Below are 23,745 nucleotides of genomic sequence, written 5' to 3' on the forward strand. Positions count from 1 at the left end.
TTGATAGATGTGTTGATCGGACGTGTTGATCGGTCGTATGGATAGATGTGTTGATCGGTCGTATGGATAGATGTGTTGATCGGTCATATGGATAGATGTGTTGATCGGATGTGTTGATCGGACGTGTTGATCGGTCGTATGGATAGATGTGTTGATCGGACGTGTTGATCGGTCGTATGGATAGATGTGTTGATCGGACGTGTTGATCGGTCGTATGGATAGATGTATTGATCGGACGTGTTGATCGGTCGTATGGATAGATGTGTTGATCGGTCGTATGGATAGATGTGTTGATCGGACGTGTTGATCGGTCGTATGGATAGATGTGTTGATCGGACGTGTTGATCGGTCGTATGGATAGATGTGTTGATCGGACGTGTTGATCGGTCGTATCGGTAGACGTATGGATCTACTCACTCGGCCACGGGCCCGGCGGACAGCGAGCCCATGAAGGCGCTCGGCGCCCCGAGCAGCGACAGCACGGTGCAGGTGTTGGAGGCGTTTCCTCCTCGCTGCCAACGCTGAGACACACACCTGTAGGGACGACATCACCGATCAATAATCAATACCTATAGGGGGACGCATCTGGACTAGATCTAGGTGTAAGACGCAGAGGACACTTAGCAAGGACACTTAACGAGGACACTTGGCGAGGACACTTGGCGAGGACACTTGGCGAGGACACTTGGTGAGGACACTTGGTGAGGACACTTAGTGAGGACACTTGGCGAGGACACTTGGCGAGAACAGTAGGGAAGGACACTTGGCGAGGACACTTAATGAGGACACTTGGCGAGGACACTTAACGAGGACACTTGGTGAGGACACTTGGTGAGGACACTTGGCGAGGACACTTGGTGAGGACACTTGGTGAGGATACTTGGTCAGGACACTTAGTGAGGACACTTGGCGAGGACACTTAACGAGGACACTTAGTGAGGACACTTAGTGAGGACACTTGGTGAGGACACTTGGCGAGAACAGTAGAGGAGGACACCTGGCGAGGACACTTAACGAGGACACTTGGTGAGAACACTTAGTGAGGACACTTGGCGAGGACACTTGGTGAGGACACTTAGTGAGGACACTTAGTGAGGACACTTAGCGAGGACATTAGAGGAGAACACCTGGCGAGGACACTTGGTGAGGACACTTAGTGAGGACACTTGGCGAGGACAATTGGCGAGGACACTTGGTGAGGACACTTAGTGAGGACACTTAGTGAGGACACTTGGCGAGAACAGTAGGGGAGGACACTTGGCGAGGACACTTAATGAGGACACTTAACGAGGACACTTGGTGAGGACACTTGGTGAGGACACTTGGTGAGGATACTTGGTGAGGACACTTAGTGAGAACACTTGGCGAGGACACTTAACGAGGACACTTAGTGAGGACACTTGGTGAGGACACTTGGCGAGAACAGTAGAGGAGGACACCTGGCGAGGACACTTAACGAGGACACTTAACGAGGACACTTGGTGAGAACACTAGGTGAGGACACTTGGCGAGGACACTTAACGAGGACACTTGGTGAGAACACTTAGTGAGGACACTTGGCGAGGACACTTAGTGAGGACACTTAGTGAGGACACTTAGCGAGGACAGTAGCGGAGGACACCTGGCGAGGACACTTAACGAGGACACTTAACGAGGACACTTGGTGAGAACACTAGGTGAGGACACTTGGCGAGGACACTTGGCGAGGACACTTAACGAGGACACTTAGTGAGGACACTTAGTGAGGACACTTAGCGAGGACAGTAGAGGACACCTGGCGAGGACACTTAACGAGGACACTTGGTGAGAACACTAGGTGAGGACACTTGGCGAGGACACTTGGCGAGGACACTTAGTGAGGAAACTTGGCAAGGACACTTAACGAGGACACTTAGTGAGGACACTTAGTGAGGACACTTGGTGAGGACACTTGGCAAGAACAGTAGAGGAGGACACCTGGCGAGGAGACTTAACGAGGACACTTGGTGAGAACACTTAGTGAGGACACTTGGCGAGGACACTTAACGAGGACACTTAGTGAGGACACTTAATGAGGACACTTAGCGAGGACAGTAGAGGAGGACACCTGGCGAGGACACTTAACGAGGACACTTAACGAGGACACTTGGTGAGAACACTAGGTGAGGACACTTACAGGACTTGGAGGACACTTAGTGAGGACACTTGGCGAGGACACTTAATGAGGACACTTAGTGAGGACACTTAGTGAGGACACTTGGTGAGGACACTTGGCAAGAAAAGTAGAGGACACCTGGCGAGGAGACTTAACGAGGACACTTGGTGAGAACACTTAGTGAGGACACTTGGCGAGGACACTTAACGAGGACACTTAGTGAGGACACTTGGTGAGGACACTTGGTGAGGACAGTAGAGGAGGACACCTGGCGAGGACACTTAACGAGGACACTTGGTGAGAACACTTAGTGAGGACACTTGGGAAGAATACTAGGGGAGGACACGTTGGTGGTAAACATATGAGAACTGCGGTTCCTGCTGATCGCGTCCCGACCTCTGACCTTTGCCCTCTGAGCTTCCACTAAGGGAACCATGAATAATCACCTTCTCAGTAGAAACCGCCTCACATGATCAAACCTGAACTTAAGATCATTAAATATAAACCAGTGTAGCTTTGCCACATGAACATAATCACACAACACGTCCTTCTCTATGATTCAGACCAGAGGCAACACCTGGGGGGCGTTGACCGACACAGCGCTCTGATTGGTTAGGAGGCAGCGCGTCTGTGCGCGTGCGCGTGCTGACCTGCTGTCCGAGTCTTCTTCTGGGTATCTGTCCACCACGCTGATGATGTCGAGACACACCAGACCCACACACAGGATCCTCTTCTGCTGCCGCTCCATGTCGAGCCGGTGTGAGAGAGTGTGTGTGTGTGAGTGTGAGTGTGAGTGTGAGTGTGAGTGTGAGTGTGTGTGTGAGTGTGAGTGTGAGCGTGAGCGTGAGCGTGTGTGTGTGTGTCGCCTGCAGGCTGGACTTTTGACACACGGGTCGCGGTCCGCCGTCACTGAACCACGTGGTTGCCATGCGACGGCGCGGCGGATGTTAGTGACGTCATTCTGCAGCAGCGGAACAACAGAGGAGCTCCCGAGGCGCCGGGATGTTACTTCAGGAACAAGTTAGGACTTTAAATAAAAGGAGGAATATGAAAGTGAAACAACGTATTGTCCCGGAGAGAAGAACACAGATATAAACCCAACACTACGTGTCTCTTATGGCTTTGTGTGGTTCTACTTCATCAACAGATCTGATCATCAGAATGTGCAGACGACATAGAAGAATGAAATATATTTGTTTATTTTCTTTTTTCTTTAATATCTTAACTTAAGAGATAATAATATAATAGGAATACATCAGCGTTATGATTCTGCCTTTTCAGTCACATTGTGCGTGTACTAGATTGTGTACTTTACTCATTGTATTGTGAATAAGACTCCTCCAGTTCAAGGAGAGGAGGTCTACCGACACCAACAGGTACACTTATATAAACACTTCTAATGAAGTAAAAACATCCTCAACATGTTGAAACGAGCTGTTAACAGAGCGGTGTGACAACAATGGTTATCTATGGTCTCATGACACGTCACATGACCCCCACGTGCTCGAAATATAACTTAAAGGAACATTACGGAACTTAAAAGTGGCAGTAGACTGACACGTGGTGACGTCATGAGCTTTACTGGACTTCCATTAAAGGAGTTGAAGCTCGGCTCCAGGCATGGACGGGGATTGAACCCATGATCTTTGGTTTACGAGACCAACGCCTTACCACTTGGCCACCACGCCGTCATGCCGCTGAGCTGCACGCGCGCAGCTCTATTGTTGACACGCGGCTCGCGCGTCCCTTTAGTTCCACACGGTGCAGCTCGTGCGGGCTGACGGTGACGTCATACTTTGGGGGTGGAGTTCTCACAAAAAAAACCCACATACAAGTGATGCAAGTATTGAGTTGAGATGTGATCAATAAAGAGCTTTTAGGGAACTTTTGACGGGTCAGGCGGGGATCGAACACACAACCTCTAGTACACGGGCCTAACGCCATACCAGTTTCCCATCATGCAACTCGGTGTGTTTCCTGATATTTACAAAGTGAGATTAAAGTTAATCTGGAAATAAAGACAGTAGATAATTTGAGGTTTACTTCACTGCCTTCATTGTCCCTGTGTGTCGTACAGGAAGCTCTCAAATCAGATTAAATAGGATCAAATAGGGATAATTATCAATTAAAACAAATATATATCTATATATATTTTTGTTGTTGATTCATTCATTTTTTATTTCGGTTGAATTCATTTATTTGTTCCGACATTTCTTGCGTACATTTTTTCACAACGTCCTTTTGTGGTGACAACGTGTATTTTAAATAAGACTGAAAAATAGAAATATTACATATTATATTTAAGAATTCAAATAATAAAGGAAATGAAAGTGTAATTTTTTAAAATAAAAGTCTAAAAATTATAGTGTATGTAGTGTCTCTAAAGTATAAAGTGACAGCGGTGCAGTTTATTGATGATCAGTTTGAGGTGATTTATTATAAAGTCTAAATTACATCAAACAAACATCTTCATCAGACTAAAGGGTTAAAAAAAAGTTGTTTTGGATTTTAAATTTAAATTTTGGATTTTAAGTTTAAATTTAAGGTCACGTTTTTAAAATGTGACCTTAAATGTATAACGCTTTTGGTCTTTTCTTCATCGCTCACTTTTATAAAACCAGAAATGTTTTAAGGCTCTTCTTCTTTTTTCTTCACATTTGTACTTTTAGACTTTTATTTAATTTTTTTACATTTTCATTTTCTTAATTATTTAAATTCATAAATCTATTATGTCCTGTTATTTAATTTGATTGTATATTTGTAAAAAATATTTTTCTTCTGCGTCAAGATATTTCCCCCCTGGGGGTGAATAAAGTAAAGTGTGATATAATCTAATTTCTTTAGCCAAATGAAATTTGCCAAGTGTAAAATTAAGATAAATAACATAAAAGTAGAAAGTTGGTAATCTTTGGCGACATGTTGCGACATCTCTGACGACATAAAAACTAAAATACTCTTTCACAATACACAGACAGTTTTCCACAGACACACAAATACAATCATGTGAAGATTAATTATTTCTCAAGACTCATCAGCAGGTTTATTGATATCAGTTTAATAAGAATAGGACTTTTTCAAGTTCATAAATCTCCGAAATCAAATCGAAAACATGTTTTGAATTTAGAAACAGTTGAAAACAGATAAATTCAAAGTGACGTCTGCAGACTGAGTTGGTATTGATGCACGCCGACTTTAAATGATCCTCCTAGAGGTGCATATGAGGTGCAACAGAAAGTTCCTCCTCACTGGGGTGGCTTTAGCTCAGTGGGGTAAGAGGGCCGTCCTGCAACCGCAGGGTTGTGGGTTCGATCCCCGCTCTCCCCATTAGTTGCAAGTCGAAGTGTCCTTGAGCAAGGCACTGAACCCCCGGGCGCTTCACCACAGCCCACTGCTCCTTAATAACTAAGGATGGGTTAAATGCAGAGAACTAATTTCCCCTTGGGGATTAATAAAAGTGTATATTCTATCTATTCTCTTTCTACGTTTTACGATTAAAGTCCAGAAAACATACATTAACTTCTTTGTTAATTAACTAATTAATAGTCAAACAGCAGCGGATGAACCCAATAGAACATTTAAAAAAGAGTTTTTTATTTGTATTTTAAACATGTAACAGGATGAAAATGAGGCCCTGAGAATTAGATAATGGACATTTTACTGTATTTTTGTCCACCGAATGTTCATCACTATTTATATGTTTAGTTTAAATGCATTTAAATATTTGACCTAAATAACTGGAGGTAGAATATAGTCCCTCAGTGTTCCTTCTGCCACTGTTTGAGTTCTAACCAGCCACGGCACTCGGAGGCGGTTTGGAGAGAGCGTATCATCGGCATATGGCGTTCTACTTGTTTTCCTATTGGCTCGTGTTCTTTGTCACTCTATTTCCTCCCCGTCGATGTATTTGTTATGACTGTGACATCAGCTGATAGTTGTTGACGTGCCGTTTGTGTTAAACTCTTAAAGACGCCGTCAGTCGAAGTAGTATATCTGCACGAAGGCGGCGCGACCCCGGATGTAGACGGGGGCGAAGTTATAGATCAGGGCTTCCTCCTCCTGCCGGGGGCGGGAGAAACGGTGGTGGCTCTTCATGGCTGGAGGGGAGGAAGAGGAGAGAGAGAGAGAGAAGAAACATACAGTTGTTATTTCCTTGACGACAAAAAAATATATATACATTTTTTTTTTACAGCTCGATATTTTCTAGTATACCTGCTTAGAAAAGAAGTGGTACTTCTCACACGGTTATTTCTTATAAAGAATTTCCATAATATTATGTTCTCTTGGTAATCCATTACTTATGGGTACAATCGTCATTTTTTGCAGGATCACTCAGACTTGACTGTAATTTTGATTATTTTTATTGTTTTAATTTAATTTTGTAAAATTTATTTGAACAGGGACCGTACACTAATCAACCCAGGGTTAATATGTCGGTCTTAGCTAACGCTACATTTCCACCGCAGTCCCTGTGGCCAGATGTTACCGCCTTCACGAATGGAGAGAACGGTTATCACAGAAACATCATAAATAAACATACAGGTGACCATCAAGTTCAGTCACACCTGAACAATAGAAGAGTTATGGCGGTTTAGACTGAACGGAACATGACATTTTTACAATTAACAAAGGCAGTAGAAAATAACACAAATGTTAATTATGGTGTTTTTACATCTTTACTTAAGATTTCATTAATTTTTTTTGTGAAAATGAAAAGAAGAGAATAAATTCAAATAGAACTCGGCAAAGAGTACTCTCCTATTTCTCTGAATGCAGTTATTAAAAAGTACTCTCCTATTTCTCTGAATGCAGAGTTATTAAAAAGTACTCTCCTATTTCTCTGAATGCAGTTATTAAAAAGTACTCTCCTATTTCTCTGAATACATAGTTCTTAAAAAGTACTCTCCTATTTCTCTGAATACATAATTATTAAAAAGTACTCTCCTATTTCTCTGAATACAGAGTTTTTAAAAAGTACTCTCCTGTTTCTCTGACCACATCGTTATGATTTAAAGGTATATTATTCAGTATGAGGAGTTATGGACAGGACTAATCAGACCTTCGTGTCCTGCAGCCTTCTTTCATCACCGTGAAACCAGCGACTCCATGGTTTGTATATATTCTGCTCTGAAGGAAACAGAAACCACCGGATGAGCTCGGGGTGAGGAGAAGCGGAGATGCCACGCTCTACCTTCAGAGACGAAGAAGCCGCCGGTGTAGAAGCTGGCTCTCACGGCGGCCGTGGAGTGAACCATGCCCGGCTTATCGGTCCACTCGAAGGAGCTTTTCTCTGGATGCCACTGCACTGCATAGAACGGGTAGCGGTGGGCTGAGGAGAAGCAGAAACAGATCATCACGGTCGTCAACAACCCGACGTCTTCTCGTTATCGCTGTCTCTGAGACACCAGTTCAGTTATGATGGCGCCATCTAGAGGTGACGTCACAGCAGCTACGTGTTGCACGATAACCTTTTATTGTCTGTTTGAGGAACAACAGGAAGTCATACAGCCTGGAGTAGAGAGGGAGTCCCGGTACCTTCCATGGTGGAGATGAACTCTTTCTCCCCGTCACTGTTGGTGGACAGGACCTTGTAGAACCTCTTCAGCAACGCACTCTGGCTGAAGTTCTGTTGGTGAGAAGCCAGAGGTCAAAGGTTATCCTCGTTTACCCAGCAACGCGTGTCAATGTCCGCTTGCTATCGCGTTTCTGATGCCACATAAACGATCACTGACAGATCGAAACCGTAAGCACCTTCAATCTATACATGGATAGATCCTGCTGTGGGTTGAAGAAGAACCACAATTTAGAGAGGTAATGGATTAAGAATTATTTGATCATTTTTTTTTAGAATGCTGCTTCTGAAGAGAATCCCATTTTGAGTTTAAAAGCAAATATTTGAAGAACTAGACTGAAACCCACGGGCCTTGATATCAAAGAACAACCACTTCCCACTTTACCAGAGATCCATAGTTCTATAGTCAGAGATGGAATTAGTGAAGTGATTGTCTAACAACGAGGACCATAAAGCACTCCTGCTGAGAATTAATCATTTGATTGATATCATCTGTGTGAGATCCAATGAGATTAAAACATCAAGATCATTTGAAGGCATGAATGGGAATTAAACCAATGATCTTTGCATTCCCTTCAAAGTCTCCAAGGACTCAGGGCTGTCCCTATCGGCTTGTTCTAGATGTTTCTATAACACATGTATCTTATGGTTTCGGTCTGCTTTGAGGTGTGGATGGGACTCAAACCCATGATGCTGGATTCAAAAGACCAACCAGTTCCCAATTCATCAGATCTCTATCGGTTTATAGCCAGAGGTTGAACTAGTGAAGTTATTTCTCTAACATCAAGCACCATAATTCAATCAACTGGAAATTAATCATTTAATTGATCTGTCTGAGATCCAAAGAGTTTAATATATCAAATTCATTGAAGGCATGGATGGGAATTGAACCCATGATCTTTGGTTTACAAGACCAACACATTACCACTTGGACACCACGCCTTGGATCTGGTGTCATCCCTACTGGATAAACAGGAAGTCAAAGAAACAGTTACTTCCTTTTATTTCAGGGTCATTAGCATGGGATCCGCCCACATCCAGTCAGAACACATGGAGCACCATGAGTGATGCTAGTGAGGGTAGAATAAGAATCAGTCTGGAGAGGTGATAGATTTAGGAATCATTGCTCTTTTAGTAATTTTCTAGAAGGATTTCCATAAAGGGAATCCCACTCTAACTGTTAAAAATAAATATCTCTGTTGTCATCTTGCCATTATATATTTCTAATATATTATCTGAATATCAAGTGAAGTACACATTGTTTTCTACATTTAGTGTGGATCCTCTGTTTTTTTCTGTGGCAGCAGGTCTTTTACTTTCAGGTGTGGATGGACTCAAACCCATGGTGCTGGATTTGAAAAGACTTCATTTCTGACCATAGTAAGAGTAGCTGTTACTTTGTTATTTATATAACAAGAACCCAAACCACCCAACGACATTCCAACAACTAACTATTCATTATCATCAGTCAAGATCCAAAGATGTTTGATTGATATAAAAGTTAAAATAGGAAGGCATTGGATGAACCCATGAACTTGGTTTCTTTTTATTTACACCACAACGCCTTACCACTTAGCCTGGGCCTTGGGTCTGGTCACATCAAAACTGAAACAACAAGTCAAAAAACAACAGTGGTCTGTTGTGTCTTCATATCTATAACTGTCTGTCCATGTGTTTTTTTAAGGTTTTTTTAAGATTGGTTGACAAACAACCCAACAGCCTTTGTTTAGTGGAGTCACAACAGCTCACGCTTGAACAGTCACATTTCAATGTTCAATGTCAATGTAAAAACGTCAACGTCAAACGTGTTCAGGGTCATTAGCATGGGATCCGCCCACATCCAGTCAGAACACATGGAGCACCATGAGTGATGCTAGTGAGGGTAGAATAAGAATCAGTCTGGAGAGGAGTTAGATTTAGGAATCATTGCTCGTTAAGTAATTTTCTAGAAGGATTTCCTTCAAGGGAATCCCACTCTAACTGTTAAAAATTAAATAATATATGTAGTTGTTACGTAATACATTGCATAACTTTTATATCTAAATAATTCGAAGGCATGGATGGGAATTGGACCCATGATCTTTGGTTTACGAGACCAACGCCTTACCACTTGGCCACCACGCCTTGGATCTGGTCACATCCCTACTGGATAAACAAGAAGTCAAAGAAACAGTTACTTCATGTTATTTCAGGGTCATTAGCATGGGATCCGCCCACATCCAGTCAGAACACATGGAGCACCATGAGTGATGCTAGTGAGGGTAGAATAAGAATCAGTCTGGAGAGGAGATAGATTTAGGAATCATTGCTCTTTTAGTAATTTTCTAGAAGGATTTACATAAATGGAATCCCACTATAACTGTTAAAAAGAAAATATCTTTTTTTGTCATCTTGCCATTTTATATTCTTAATATATTTATCTGAATATCAAGTGAAGTACATTGTTTCTATACATTTAGTGGATCCTGATCTGTTTTTCTGTGGTAGCAGGTCGACTTTACTTTCAGGTGGTGTTAAAGAAACATCACATAGCATCATCATATGTTCTTGAATTTAAAACCACTTTCTGGAGCTTAATATCAATATTTAGGTTGAAAGTAAATTCTACATCCTACCAAAGAAAAAAAGGGATTTGAACCAAGTTTGAGAATGAAGCAACACAGTAAATGTGTGTAAATGTATATACAATATGTACTTTACTTGATATTTTGATATAAAAGTTATGCAATGTATTATGTAACAACTACATATATTATTGAATTTTTAACAGGGGGGGGGGGGGGTGCTAGTGAGAGGTGAGAATGTGCTCACCTGTGAGCGCGCATCACGGCTGAGCGATGCGCGCGCCACTCGCTGTGAGTGCATGCGCGTGCAGACAGCATTTAACGGAGCGGAGCAGCGTGCGCTCTGATCGCTCTTTTAATGAAGTATCGAAACTAAAAATATGCTAAATCACATCATTTTTAACGTACGGGTACTTTGTTAGCATCGCTGCACCGTGCAGCGTGACAGCAGCAGATGTCGCGGACTAACATTCAAGCTAACCTAACTTCCCAAATGCTGTGGACATCTGAACGCTGATTGGCCGAGACGCGACACGTCCCATCAAATATGTTTTATTGCGAAGAGCACCACTCCACATTTTCTCCGCGTCTCACTGTAATCTCAACGGCAGCGGGCCAGGTGAATAAAATAAAGAATCGGAACGCGTCTCGGCCCGCGGGCCGTAGTTTGGGGACCACTGATCTAGAACAAGCCGATAGGGACAGCCCTGAGTCCTTGGAGACTTTGAAGGGAATGCACTTTAAAGTCTTTGAGTCCTTGAGTTCGGACATTGGGATTGGACCCTTGTGTACTCGCCACATGTCAGAGTCACGTTAAGGGTCCATGTGTTAGGTGGTCAATGTTAATCTGTTATTGTTGACAACAATACCGGCTTTATTTATTCAGTTTGTCTGTGACCAGATCAAAGGCGTGGTGGCCAAGTGGTAAGGCGTTGGTCTCGTGAACCAAAGATCATGGGTTCAATTCCCATCCATGCCTTCTATTTAACTTGTTATTTAAGAGTAGACTTAAGACCTTCCTCTTTGACAGAGCTTATAGTTAGGGCTGAATCAGGTTTGCCCTGGTCCAGCCCCTTGATATGCTGCTATAGGCTTATAGCTGCCGGGGGACGTTTTAGGATGCACTGAGTACCTATCTCCTCTTTTTTCTCTCCTTAAGGATGAATTTTCATCTCTCAATCACACGTTACTAACTCTGCTTTCTCCCCGGAAGTCCTTTTGACTTTACGTCTCATGGGGTCATCGGACCCTATGAGACGGCATAGATCCTATCTGCCTGATGGATCGCCTGGGTCGTGGAATTCCTGCTCATGACTACGCCACTGTCCTGTTGAGACTCCCCTCCTCCTCCCCACCGCCATCTGCCTGATGGATCGTGGAGGTCTCCATCGTGGAATATGCCTACTATGAACTATTCATACACTCTGTCATATTCATTGAATGTATTTTAACTCTAAATCTGTCCTTCTGTACACATTACATCTATTGCATCTGTCCATCCTAGGAGAGGGATCCTCCTCTGTTGCTCTCCTGCAGGTTTCTTCCCTTTTTTTCCCCCCTGAAGGGTTATTTGGGAGTTTTTCCTGGTCCGATGTGAGGTTTTGGGGCAGGGATGTCTATGTGTACAGATTGTAAAGCACTCCGAGACAAATTTGTAATTTGTGAAATTGGGCTATACAAATAAACTGAATTGAATTGAATTGAATTATATCAACATCTTTGGATCTCAGACTGATGATATCAAATGAATAGTTTTCAGTTGGAATGCCTAAAGGTGGTTCTTGTTACATAAATAACTTAACTAGTAACAGCTCTTACTATGGAGGTCAGAAATGAATTAGTCTTTCAAATCCAGCACCATGGGTTTGAGTCCCATCCACACCTGAAAGTAAAGTCGACCTGCTACCACAGAAAAACAGATCAGGATCCACTAAATGTATAGAAACAATGTACTTCACTTGATATTCAGATAAATATATTAAGAATATAAAATGGCAAGATGACAAATACAGATATTTTATTTTTAACAGTTAGAGGATTCCTTTATGGAAATCCTTCTAGAAAATTACTAAAGAGCAATGATTCCTAAATCTATCACCTCTCCAGACTGATTCTTATTCTACCTCACTAGCATCACTCATGGTGCTCCATGTGTTCTGACTGGATGTGGCGGATCCCATGCTAATGACCCTGAACACCACATTGAATGTGACTGTTCAAGCGTGAAGCTGTTGGTGTTTCTACAAACCAAAGGTCGTTGGTTTGAATCCCAACCAAACCTTAAAATCAGAGGGGAATGGACAGATGGATGAGTTATAGAGATATGAAGACATAACAGGAAGTAACTGTTTATTTGACTTCCTGTTGGGATGTGACCAGATCCAAGGCGTGGTGGCCGAGTGGTAAGTCGTTGGTCTCGTAAAACAAAGATCGTGGGTTCAATTCCCATCCATGCCTTCAATGAACTTGTATCAATGTCTTTGGATCTCAGACTGATGATATCAACATATTGATTATTTCCATTTGGAAACCTTTATGGTTCTTGTTGTTAGATAAATGTTCTTAACTAATTCCAGCTGTGACAACAAATCTATGGAGCAACTCTGGAATTAGTTGGTGGTTCAAATCCAGCACCATGGGTTTGAGTCCCATCCACAGCTCAAAAGCAGGCTGAAACTATAAGATGTTAAAGAAACTTCACATAGCATCATCATATGTTCTTGAATTTAAAACCACTTTCTGTAGTAACAACATTTAGGTTGAAAGTAAATTCTACATCCTTCCACAGAAAAAAGGGATTTGAGTCAAGTTTGAGAATGAAGCAACACAGTAAATGTGTATAAAATATGTACATCACTTGATATTTAGATATTTGTAAAATGCCAAAACTACATATATTATTTAATTTTTAACAGTTAGAGTGGGATTCCTTGAAGGAAATCCTTCTAGAAAATTACTTAAAGAGCAATGATTCCTAAATCTATCTCCTCTCCAGACTGATTCTTATTCTACCCTCACTAGCATCACTCATGGTGCTCCATGTGTTCTGACTGGATGTGGGCGGATCCCATGCTAATGACCCTGAACACGTTGAGCAGTGACGTTTTGACACCTTGATGACATCAACACATTGAACGTGACTGTTCAAGCGTGAAGCTGTTGGTGACTCTACAAACCAAAGGTCGTTGGTTTGAATCCCAACCAAACCTTAAAATCAGACGGGAACAGACACATGGATGAGTTATAGAGATATGAAGACATAACAGGAAGCCACTGTTTATTTGACTTCCTGTTTATTCAGTTTGGATGTGACCAGACCCAAGGCGTGGTGGCCAAGTGGTAAGGCGTTGGTCTCGTAAACCAAAGATCATGGGTTCAATTCCATCCATGCCTTCTATTTAACTTGTTATATCAACATCTTTGGATCTCAGACTGATGATATCAAATGAATAGTTTTCAGTTGGAATGCCTAAAGGTGGTTCTTGTTACATAAATAACTTAACTAGTAACAGCTCTTACTATGGAGGTCAGAAATGAATTAGTCTTTCAAATCCAGCACCATGGGTTTGAGTCCCATCCACACCTGAAAGTAAAGTCGACCTGCTACCACAGAAAAACAGATCAGGATCCACTAAATGTATAGAAACAATGTACTTCACTTGATATTCAGATAAATATATTAAGAATATAAAATGGCAAGATGACAAATACAGATATTTTATTTTTAACAGTTAGAGTGGGATTCCCTTTATGGAAATCCTTCTAGAAAATTACTAAAAGAGCAATGATTCCTAAATCTATCTCCTCTCCAGACTGATTCTTATTCTACCCTCACTAGCATCACTCATGGTGCTCCATGTGTTCTGACTGGATGTGGGCGGATCCCATGCTAATGACCCTGAACACCACATTGAATGTGACTGTTCAAGCGTGAAGCTGTTGGTGTTTCTACAAACCAAAGGTCGTTGGTTTGAATCCCAACCAAACCTTAAAATCAGAGGGGAATGGACAGATGGATGAGTTATAGAGATATGAAGACATAACAGGAAGTAACTGTTTATTTGACTTCCTGTTGGGATGTGACCAGATCCAAGGCGTGGTGGCCAAGTGGTAAGTCGTTGGTCTTGTAAAACAAAGATCATGGGTTCAATTCCCATCCATGCCTTCAATGAACTTGTATCAATGTCTTTGGATCTCAGACTGATGATATCAACATATTGATTATTTCCATTTGGAAACCTTTATGGTTCTTGTTGTTAGATAAATGTTCTTAACTAATTCCAGCTGTGACAACAAATCTATGGAGCAACTCTGGAATTAGTTGGTGGTTCAAATCCAGCACCATGGGTTTGAGTCCCATCCACAGCTCAAAAGCAGGCTGAAACTATAAGATGTTAAAGAAACTTCACATAGCATCATCATATGTTCTTGAATTTAAAACCACTTTCTGTAGTAACAACATTTAGGTTGAAAGTAAATTCTACATCCTACCACAGAAAAAAGGGATTTGAGTCAAGTTTGAGAATGAAGCAACACAGTAAATGTGTATAAAATATGTACATCACTTGATATTTAGATATTTGTAAAATGCCAAAACTACATATATTATTTAATTTTAACAGTTAGAGTGGGATTCCTTGAAGGAAATCCTTCTAGAAAATTACTTAAAGAGCAATGATTCCTAAATCTATCTCCTCTCCAGACTGATTCTTATTCTACCCTCACTAGCATCACTCATGGTGCTCCATGTGTTCTGACTGGATGTGGGCGGATCCCATGCTAATGACCCTGAACACGTTGAGCAGTGACGTTTTGACACCTTGATGACATCAACACATTGAATGTGACTGTTCAAGCGTGAAGCTGTTGGTGACTCTACAAACCAAAGGTCGTTGGTTTGAATCCCAACCAAACCTTAAAATCAGACGGGAACAGACACATGGATGAGTTATAGAGATATGAAGACATAACAGGAAGCCACTGTTTATTTGACTTCCTGTTTATTCAGTTTGGATGTGACCAGACCCAAGGCGTGGTGGCCAAGTGGTAAGGCGTTGGTCTCGTAAACCAAAGATCATGGGTTCAATTCCCATCCATGCCTTCTATTTAACTTGTTATATCAACATCTTTGGATCTCAGACTGATGATATCAAATGAATAGTTTTCAGTTGGAATGCCTAAAGGTGGTTCTTGTTACATAAATAACTTAACTAGTAACAGCTCTTACTATGGAGGTCAGAAATGAATTAGTCTTTTAAATCCAGCACCATGGGTTTGAGTCCCATCCACACCTGAAAGTAAAGTCGACCTGCTACCACAGAAAAACAGATCAGGATCCACTAAATGTATAGAAACAATGTACTTCACTTGATATTCAGATAAATATATTAAGAATATAAAATGGCAAGATGACAAATACAGATATTTTATTTTTAACAGTTAGAGTGGGATTCCCTTTATGGAAATCCTTCTAGAAAATTACTAAAAGAGCAATGATTCCTAAATCTATCACCTCTCCAGACTGATTCTTATTCTACCCTCACTAGCATCACTCATGGTGCTCCATGTGTTCTGACTGGATGTGGGCGGATCCCATGCTAATGACCCTGAACACCACATTGAATGTGACTGTTCAAGCGTGAAGCTGTTGGTGTTTCTACAAACCAAAGGTCGTTGGTTTGAATCCCAACCAAACCTTAAAATCAGAAGGGAATGGACAGATGGATGAGTTATAGAGATATGAAGACATAACAGGAAGTAACTGTTTATTTGACTTCCTGTTGGGATGTGACCAGATCCAAGGCGTGGTGGCCAAGTGGTAAGTCGTTGGTCTCGTAAAACAAAGATCATGGGTTCAATTCCCATCCATGCCTTCAATGAACTTGTATCAATGTCTTTGGATCTCAGACTGATGATATCAACATATTGATTATTTCCATTTGGAAACCTTTATGGTTCTTGTTGTTAGATAAATGTTCTTAACTAATTCCAGCTGTGACAACAAATCTATGGAGCAACTCTGGAATTAGTTGGTGGTTCAAATCCAGCACCATGGGTTTGAGTCCCATCCACAGCTCAAAAGCAGGCTGAAACTATAAGATGTTAAAGAAACTTCACATAGCATCATCATATGTTCTTGAATTTAAAACCACTTTCTGTAGTAACAACATTTAGGTTGAAAGTAAATTCTACATCCTACCACAGAAAAAAGGGATTTGAGTCAAGTTTGAGAATGAAGCAACACAGTAAATGTGTATAAAATATGTACATCACTTGATATTTAGATATTTGTAAAATGCCAAAACTACATATATTATTTAATTTTTAACAGTTAGAGTGGGATTCCCTTGAAGGAAATCCTTCTAGAAAATTACTTAAAGAGCAATGATTCCTAAATCTATCTCCTCTCCAGACTGATTCTTATTCTACCCTCACTAGCATCACTCATGGTGCTCCATGTGTTCTGACTGGATGTGGGCGGATCCCATGCTAATGACCCTGAACACGTTGAGCAGTGACGTTTTGACACCTTGATGACATCAACACATTGAATGTGACTGTTCAAGCGTGAAGCTGTTGGTGACTCTACAAACCAAAGGTCGTTGGTTTGAATCCCAACCAAACCTTAAAATCAGACGGGAACAGACACATGGATGAGTTATAGAGATATGAAGACATAACAGGAAGCCACTGTTTATTTGACTTCCTGTTTATTCAGTTTGGATGTGACCAGACCCAAGGCGTGGTGGCCAAGTGGTAAGGCGTTGGTCTCGTAAACCAAAGATCATGGGTTCAATTCCCATCCATGCCTTCTATTTAACTTGTTATATCAACATCTTTGGATCTCAGACTGATGATATCAAATGAATAGTTTTCAGTTGGAATGCCTAAAGGTGGTTCTTGTTACATAAATAACTTAACTAGTAACAGCTCTTACTATGGAGGTCAGAAATGAATTAGTCTTTTAAATCCAGCACCATGGGTTTGAGTCCCATCCACACCTGAAAGTAAAGTCGACCTGCTACCACAGAAAAACAGATCAGGATCCACTAAATGTATAGAAACAATGTACTTCACTTGATATTCAGATAAATATATTAAGAATATAAAATGGCAAGATGACAAATACAGATATTTTATTTTTAACAGTTAGAGTGGGATTCCCTTTATGGAAATCCTTCTAGAAAATTACTAAAAGAGCAATGATTCCTAAATCTATCACCTCTCCAGACTGATTCTTATTCTACCCTCACTAGCATCACTCATGGTGCTCCATGTGTTCTGACTGGATGTGGGCGGATCCCATGCTAATGACCCTGAACACCACATTGAATGTGACTGTTCAAGCGTGAAGCTGTTGGTGTTTCTACAAACCAAAGGTCGTTGGTTTGAATCCCAACCAAACCTTAAAATCAGAGGGGAATGGACAGATGGATGAGTTATAGAGATATGAAGACATAACAGGAAGTAACTGTTTATTTGACTTCCTGTTGGGATGTGACCAGATCCAAGGCGTGGTGGCCAAGTGGTAAGTCGTTGGTCTCGTAAAACAAAGATCATGGGTTCAATTCCCATCCATGCCTTCAATGAACTTGTATCAATGTCTTTGGATCTCAGACTGATGATATCAACATATTGATTATTTCCATTTGGAAACCTTTATGGTTCTTGTTGTTAGATAAATGTTCTTAACTAATTCCAGCTGTGACAACAAATCTATGGAGCAACTCTGGAATTAGTTGGTGGTTCAAATCCAGCACCATGGGTTTGAGTCCCATCCACAGCTCAAAAGCAGGCTGAAACTATAAGATGTTAAAGAAACTTCACATAGCATCATCATATGTTCTTGAATTTAAAACCACTTTCTGTAGTAACAACATTTAGGTTGAAAGTAAATTCTACATCCTACCACAGAAAAAAGGGATTTGAGTCAAGTTTGAGAATGAAGCAACACAGTAAATGTGTATAAAATATGTACATCACTTGATATTTAGATATTTGTAAAATGCCAAAACTACATATATTATTTAATTTTTAACAGTTAGAGTGGGATTCCCTTGAAGGAAATCCTTCTAGAAAATTACTTAAAGAGCAATGATTCCTAAATCTATCTCCTCTCCAGACTGATTCTTATTCTACCCTCACTAGCATCACTCATGGTGCTCCATGTGTTCTGACTGGATGTCGGACGGATCCCATGCTAATGACCCTGAACACGTTGAGCAGTGACGTTTTGACACCTTGATGACATCAACACATTGAATGTGACTGTTCAAGCGTGAAGCTGTTGGTGACTCTACAAACCAAAGGTCGTTGGTTTGAATCCCAACCAAACCTTAAAATCAGACGGGAACAGACACATGGATGAGTTATAGAGATATGAAGACATAACAGGAAGCCACTGTTTATTTGACTTCCTGTTTATTCAGTTTGATGTGACCAGACCCAAGGCGTGGTGGCCAAGTGGTAAGGCGTTGGTCTCGTAAACCAAAGATCATGGGTTCAATTCCATCCATGCCTTCTATTTAACTTGTTATATCAACATCTTTGGATCTCAGACTGATGATATCAAATGAATAGTTTTCAGTTGGAATGCCTAAAGGTGGTTCTTGTTACATAAATAACTTAACTAGTAACAGCTCTTACTATGGAGGTCAGAAATGAATTAGTCTTTCAAATCCAGCACCATGGGTTTGAGTCCCATCCACACCTGAAAGTAAAGTCGACCTGCTACCACAGAAAAACAGATCAGGATCCACTAAATGTATAGAAACAATGTACTTCACTTGATATTCAGATAAATATATTAAGAATATAAAATGGCAAGATGACAAATACAGATATTTTATTTTTAACAGTTAGAGTGGGATTCCCTTTATGGAAATCCTTCTAGAAAATTACTAAAAGAGCAATGATTCCTAAATCTATCACCTCTCCAGACTGATTCTTATTCTACCCTCACTAGCATCACTCATGGTGCTCCATGTGTTCTGACTGGATGTGGGCGGATCCCATGCTAATGACCCTGAACACCACATTGAATGTGACTGTTCAAGCGTGAAGCTGTTGGTGTTTCTACAAACCAAAGGTCGTTGGTTTGAATCCCAACCAAACCTTAAAATCAGAGGGGAATGGACAGATGGATGAGTTATAGAGATATGAAGACATAACAGGAAGTAACTGTTTATTTGACTTCCTGTTGGGATGTGACCAGATCCAAGGCGTGGTGGCCAAGTGGTAAGTCGTTGGTCTTGTAAAACAAAGATCATGGGTTCAATTCCCATCCATGCCTTCAATGAACTTGTATCAATGTCTTTGGATCTCAGACTGATGATATCAACATATTGATTATTTCCATTTGGAAACCTTTATGGTTCTTGTTGTTAGATAAATGTTCTTAACTAATTCCAGCTGTGACAACAAATCTATGGAGCAACTCTGGAATTAGTTGGTGGTTCAAATCCAGCACCATGGGTTTGAGTCCCATCCACAGCTCAAAAGCAGGCTGAAACTATAAGATGTTAAAGAAACTTCACATAGCATCATCATATGTTCTTGAATTTAAAACCACTTTCTGTAGTAACAACATTTAGGTTGAAAGTAAATTCTACATCCTACCACAGAAAAAGGGATTTGAGTCAAGTTTGAGAATGAAGCAACACAGTAAATGTGTATAAAATATGTACATCACTTGATATTTAGATATTTGTAAAATGCCAAAACTACATATATTATTTAATTTTTAATAGTTAGAGGGATTCCTTGAAGGAAATCCTTCTAGAAAATTACTTAAAGAGCAATGATTCCTAAATCTATCTCCTCTCCAGACTGATTCTTATTCTACCCTCACTAGCATCACTCATGGTGCTCCATGTGTTCTGACTGGATGTGGGCGGATCCCATGCTAATGACCCTGAACACGTTGAGCAGTGACGTTTTGACACCTTGATGACATCAACACATTGAATGTGACTGTTCAAGCGTGAAGCTGTTGGTGACTCTACAAACCAAAGGTCGTTGGTTTGAATCCCAACCAAACCTTAAAATCAGACGGAACAGACACATGGATGAGTTATAGAGATATGAAGACATAACAGGAAGCCACTGTTTATTTGACTTCCTGTTTATTCAGTTTGGATGTGACCAGACCCAAGGCGTGGTGGCCAAGTGGTAAGGCGTTGGTCTCAGAAACCAAAGATCATGGGTTCAATTCCATCCATGCCTTCTATTTAACTTGTTATATCAACATCTTTGGATCTCAGACTGATGATATCAAATGAATAGTTTTCAGTTGGAATGCCTAAAGGTGGTTCTTGTTACATAAATAACTTAACTAGTAACAGCTCTTACTATGGAGGTCAGAAATGAATTAGTCTTTTAAATCCAGCACCATGGGTTTGAGTCCCATCCACACCTGAAAGTAAAGTCGACCTGCTACCACAGAAAAACAGATCAGGATCCACTAAATGTATAGAAACAATGTACTTCACTTGATATTCAGATAAATATATTAAGAATATAAAATGGCAAGATGACAAATACAGATATTTTATTTTTAATAGTTAGAGTGGGATTCCCTTTATGGAAATCCTTCTAGAAAATTACTAAAAGAGCAATGATTCCTAAATCTATCACCTCTCCAGACTGATTCTTATTCTACCTCACTAGCATCACTCATGGTGCTCCATGTGTTCTGACTGGATGTGGGCGGATCCCATGTTAATGACCCTGAACACCACATTGAATGTGACTGTTCAAGCGTGAAGCTGTTGGTGTTTCTACAAACCAAAGGTCGTTGGTTTGAATCCCAACCAAACCTTAAAATCAGAGGGGAATGGACAGATGGATGAGTTATAGAGATATGAAGACATAACAGGAAGTAACTGTTTATTTGACTTCCTGTTGGGATGTGACCAGATCCAAGGCGTGGTGGCCAAGTGGTAAGTCGTTGGTCTCAGAAACAAAGATCATGGGTTCAATTCCCATCCATGCCTTCAGTGAACTTGTATCAATGTCTTTGGATCTCAGACTGATGATATCAACATATTGATTATTTCCATTTGGAAACCTTTATGGTTCTTGTTGTTAGATAAATGTTCTTAACTAATTCCAGCTGTGACAACAAATCTATGGAGCAACTCTGGAATTAGTTGGTGGTTCAAATCCAGCACCATGGGTTTGAGTCCCATCCACAGCTCAAAAGCAGGCTGAAACTATAAGATGTTAAAGAAACTTCACATAGCATCATCATATGTTCTTGAATTTAAAACCACTTTCTGTAGTAACAACATTTAGGTTGAAAGTAAATTCTACATCCTACCACAGAAAAAAGGGATTTGAGTCAAGTTTGAGAATGAAGCAACACAGTAAATGTGTATAAAATATGTACATCACTTGATATTTAGATATTTGTAAAATGCCAAAACTACATATATTATGTAATTTTTAACAGTTAGAGTGGGATTCCCTTGAAGGAAATCCTTCTAGAAAATTACTTAAAGAGCAATGATTCCTAAATCTATCTCCTCTCCAGACTGATTCTTATTCTACCTCACTAGCATCACTCATGGTGCTCCATGTGTTCTGACTGGATGTGGGCGGATCCCATGCTAATGACCCTGAACACGTTGAGCAGTGACGTTTTGACACCTTGATGACATCAACACATTGAATGTGACTGTTCAAGCGTGAAGCTGTTGGTGACTCTACAAACCAAAGGTCGTTGGTTTGAATCCCAACCAAACCTTAAAATCAGACGGGAACAGACACATGGATGAGTTATAGAGATATGAAGACATAACAGGAAGCCACTGTTTATTTGACTTCCTGTTTATTCAGTTTGGATGTGACCAGACCCAAGGCGTGGTGGCCAAGTGGTAAGGCGTTGGTCTCGTAAACCAAAGATCATGGGTTCAATTCCCATCCATGCCTTCTATTTAACTTGTTATATCAACATCTTTGGATCTCAGACTGATGATATCAAATGAATAGTTTTCAGTTGGAATGCCTAAAGGTGGTTCTTGTTACATAAATAACTTAACTAGTAACAGCTCTTACTATGGAGGTCAGAAATGAATTAGTCTTTTAAATCCAGCACCATGGGTTTGAGTCCCATCCACACCTGAAAGTAAAGTCGACCTGCTACCACAGAAAAACAGATCAGGATCCACTAAATGTATAGAAACAATGTACTTCACTTGATATTCAGATAAATATATTAAGAATATAAAATGGCAAGATGACAAATACAGATATTTTATTTTTAATAGTTAGAGTGGGATTCCTTTATGGAAATCCTTCTAGAAAATTACTAAAAGAGCAATGATTCCTAAATCTATCACCTCTCCAGACTGATTCTTATTCTACCTCACTAGCATCACTCATGGTGCTCCATGTGTTCTGACTGGATGTGGCGGATCCCATGTTAATGACCCTGAACACCACATTGAATGTGACTGTTCAAGCGTGAAGCTGTTGGTGTTTCTACAAACCAAAGGTCGTTGGTTTGAATCCCAACCAAACCTTAAAATCAGAGGGGAATGGACAGATGGATGAGTTATAGAGATATGAAGACATAACAGGAAGTAACTGTTTATTTGACTTCCTGTTGGGATGTGACCAGATCCAAGGCGTGGTGGCCAAGTGGTAAGTCGTTGGTCTCGTAAAACAAAGATCATGGGTTCAATTCCCATCCATGCCTTCAATGAACTTGTATCAATGTCTTTGGATCTCAGACTGATGATATCAACATATTGATTATTTCCATTTGGAAACCTTTATGGTTCTTGTTGTTAGATAAATGTTCTTAACTAATTCCAGCTGTGACAACAAATCTATGGAGCAACTCTGGAATTAGTTGGTGGTTCAAATCCAGCACCATGGGTTTGAGTCCCATCCACAGCTCAAAAGCAGGCTGAAACTATAAGATGTTAAAGAAACTTCACATAGCATCATCATATGTTCTTGAATTTAAAACCACTTTCTGTAGTAACAACATTTAGGTTGAAAGTAAATTCTACATCCTACCACAGAAAAAAGGGATTAGAGTCAAGTTTGAGAATGAAGCAACACAGTAAATGTGTATAAAATATGTACATCACTTGATATTTAGATATTTGTAAAATGCCAAAACTACATATATTATTTAATTTTTAACAGTTACAGTGGGATTCCCTTGAAGGAAATCCTTCTAGAAAATTACTTAAAGAGCAATGATTCCTAAATCTAACTCCTTTCCAGACTGATTCTTATTCTACCCTCACTAGCATCACTCATGGTGCTCCATGTGTTCTGACTGGATGTGGGCGGATCCCATGCTAATGACCCTGAACACGTTGAGCAGTGACGTTTTGACACCTTGATGACATCAACACATTGAACGTGACTGTTCAAGCGTGAAGCTGTTGGTGACTCTACAAACCAAAGGTCGTTGGTTTGAATCCCAACCAAACCTTAAAATCAGACGGGAACAGACACAT

The 23,745-nt window shown here is 40.6% G+C and overlaps 1 protein-coding gene and 20 non-coding genes across 22 annotated transcripts in view; 7 read left to right on the forward strand and 14 right to left on the reverse strand.

The window, feature by feature from the left end:
• Positions 1-3,750: 3,750 nt before the first annotated feature.
• trnat-cgu (transfer RNA threonine (anticodon CGU)) lies at positions 3,751-3,822 on the reverse strand. Its single transcript has one exon. It is a non-coding gene; the product is annotated as a tRNA-Thr (tRNA).
• Positions 3,823-5,168: 1,346 nt separating this feature from the next.
• Positions 5,169-23,745, reverse strand: part of zgc:171566 — a 31,334-nt gene continuing 12,757 nt past the window's right edge. Inside the window, exons 7-9 of one of the 2 annotated variants that reach the window (XM_056436426.1) lie at positions 7,667-7,757; positions 7,323-7,460; positions 5,169-6,228 (exon numbers count right to left, since the gene is read on the reverse strand). In XM_056436426.1, the coding sequence (XP_056292401.1) occupies positions 6,107-6,228; positions 7,323-7,460; positions 7,667-7,757 (351 nt within the window). In that variant the 3' untranslated portion in view covers positions 5,169-6,106. Of the gene's footprint in view, positions 6,229-6,262; positions 7,254-7,322; positions 7,461-7,666; positions 7,758-23,745 lie in introns of those variants that run through there. The other variant, XM_056436427.1, reaches the window with a different exon arrangement.
• LOC130209101 (U7 small nuclear RNA) lies at positions 8,819-8,875 on the forward strand. The gene has a single exon (XR_008834539.1). It is a non-coding gene; the product is annotated as a U7 small nuclear RNA (small nuclear RNA).
• trnat-cgu (transfer RNA threonine (anticodon CGU)) lies at positions 11,175-11,246 on the forward strand. The gene has a single exon. It is a non-coding gene; the product is annotated as a tRNA-Thr (tRNA).
• Positions 13,188-13,243, reverse strand: LOC130209117 (U7 small nuclear RNA). The gene has a single exon (XR_008834553.1). It is a non-coding gene; the product is annotated as a U7 small nuclear RNA (small nuclear RNA).
• On the reverse strand, positions 14,004-14,060 carry LOC130209102 (U7 small nuclear RNA). The gene has a single exon (XR_008834540.1). It is a non-coding gene; the product is annotated as a U7 small nuclear RNA (small nuclear RNA).
• On the reverse strand, positions 14,895-14,950 carry LOC130209118 (U7 small nuclear RNA). Its single transcript, XR_008834554.1, has one exon. It is a non-coding gene; the product is annotated as a U7 small nuclear RNA (small nuclear RNA).
• Positions 15,297-15,368, forward strand: trnat-cgu (transfer RNA threonine (anticodon CGU)). The gene has a single exon. It is a non-coding gene; the product is annotated as a tRNA-Thr (tRNA).
• Positions 15,712-15,768, reverse strand: LOC130209103 (U7 small nuclear RNA). The gene has a single exon (XR_008834541.1). It is a non-coding gene; the product is annotated as a U7 small nuclear RNA (small nuclear RNA).
• LOC130209109 (U7 small nuclear RNA) lies at positions 16,604-16,660 on the reverse strand. The gene has a single exon (XR_008834546.1). It is a non-coding gene; the product is annotated as a U7 small nuclear RNA (small nuclear RNA).
• trnat-cgu (transfer RNA threonine (anticodon CGU)) lies at positions 17,007-17,078 on the forward strand. Its single transcript has one exon. It is a non-coding gene; the product is annotated as a tRNA-Thr (tRNA).
• Positions 17,422-17,478, reverse strand: LOC130209104 (U7 small nuclear RNA). The gene has a single exon (XR_008834542.1). It is a non-coding gene; the product is annotated as a U7 small nuclear RNA (small nuclear RNA).
• On the reverse strand, positions 18,314-18,370 carry LOC130209110 (U7 small nuclear RNA). The gene has a single exon (XR_008834547.1). It is a non-coding gene; the product is annotated as a U7 small nuclear RNA (small nuclear RNA).
• Positions 19,131-19,187, reverse strand: LOC130209105 (U7 small nuclear RNA). The gene has a single exon (XR_008834543.1). It is a non-coding gene; the product is annotated as a U7 small nuclear RNA (small nuclear RNA).
• Positions 20,421-20,491, forward strand: trnal-cag (transfer RNA leucine (anticodon CAG)). The gene has a single exon. It is a non-coding gene; the product is annotated as a tRNA-Leu (tRNA).
• LOC130209107 (U7 small nuclear RNA) lies at positions 20,835-20,891 on the reverse strand. The gene has a single exon (XR_008834544.1). It is a non-coding gene; the product is annotated as a U7 small nuclear RNA (small nuclear RNA).
• trnal-cag (transfer RNA leucine (anticodon CAG)) lies at positions 21,191-21,261 on the forward strand. Its single transcript has one exon. It is a non-coding gene; the product is annotated as a tRNA-Leu (tRNA).
• On the reverse strand, positions 21,725-21,781 carry LOC130209111 (U7 small nuclear RNA). Its single transcript, XR_008834548.1, has one exon. It is a non-coding gene; the product is annotated as a U7 small nuclear RNA (small nuclear RNA).
• Positions 22,127-22,198, forward strand: trnat-cgu (transfer RNA threonine (anticodon CGU)). Its single transcript has one exon. It is a non-coding gene; the product is annotated as a tRNA-Thr (tRNA).
• Positions 22,542-22,597, reverse strand: LOC130209116 (U7 small nuclear RNA). The gene has a single exon (XR_008834552.1). It is a non-coding gene; the product is annotated as a U7 small nuclear RNA (small nuclear RNA).
• LOC130209114 (U7 small nuclear RNA) lies at positions 23,431-23,487 on the reverse strand. Its single transcript, XR_008834550.1, has one exon. It is a non-coding gene; the product is annotated as a U7 small nuclear RNA (small nuclear RNA).

This window comes from Pseudoliparis swirei, chromosome 18, assembly GCF_029220125.1.
Source record: "Pseudoliparis swirei isolate HS2019 ecotype Mariana Trench chromosome 18, NWPU_hadal_v1, whole genome shotgun sequence".
Classification (NCBI taxonomy): domain Eukaryota; kingdom Metazoa; phylum Chordata; class Actinopteri; order Perciformes; family Liparidae; genus Pseudoliparis; species Pseudoliparis swirei.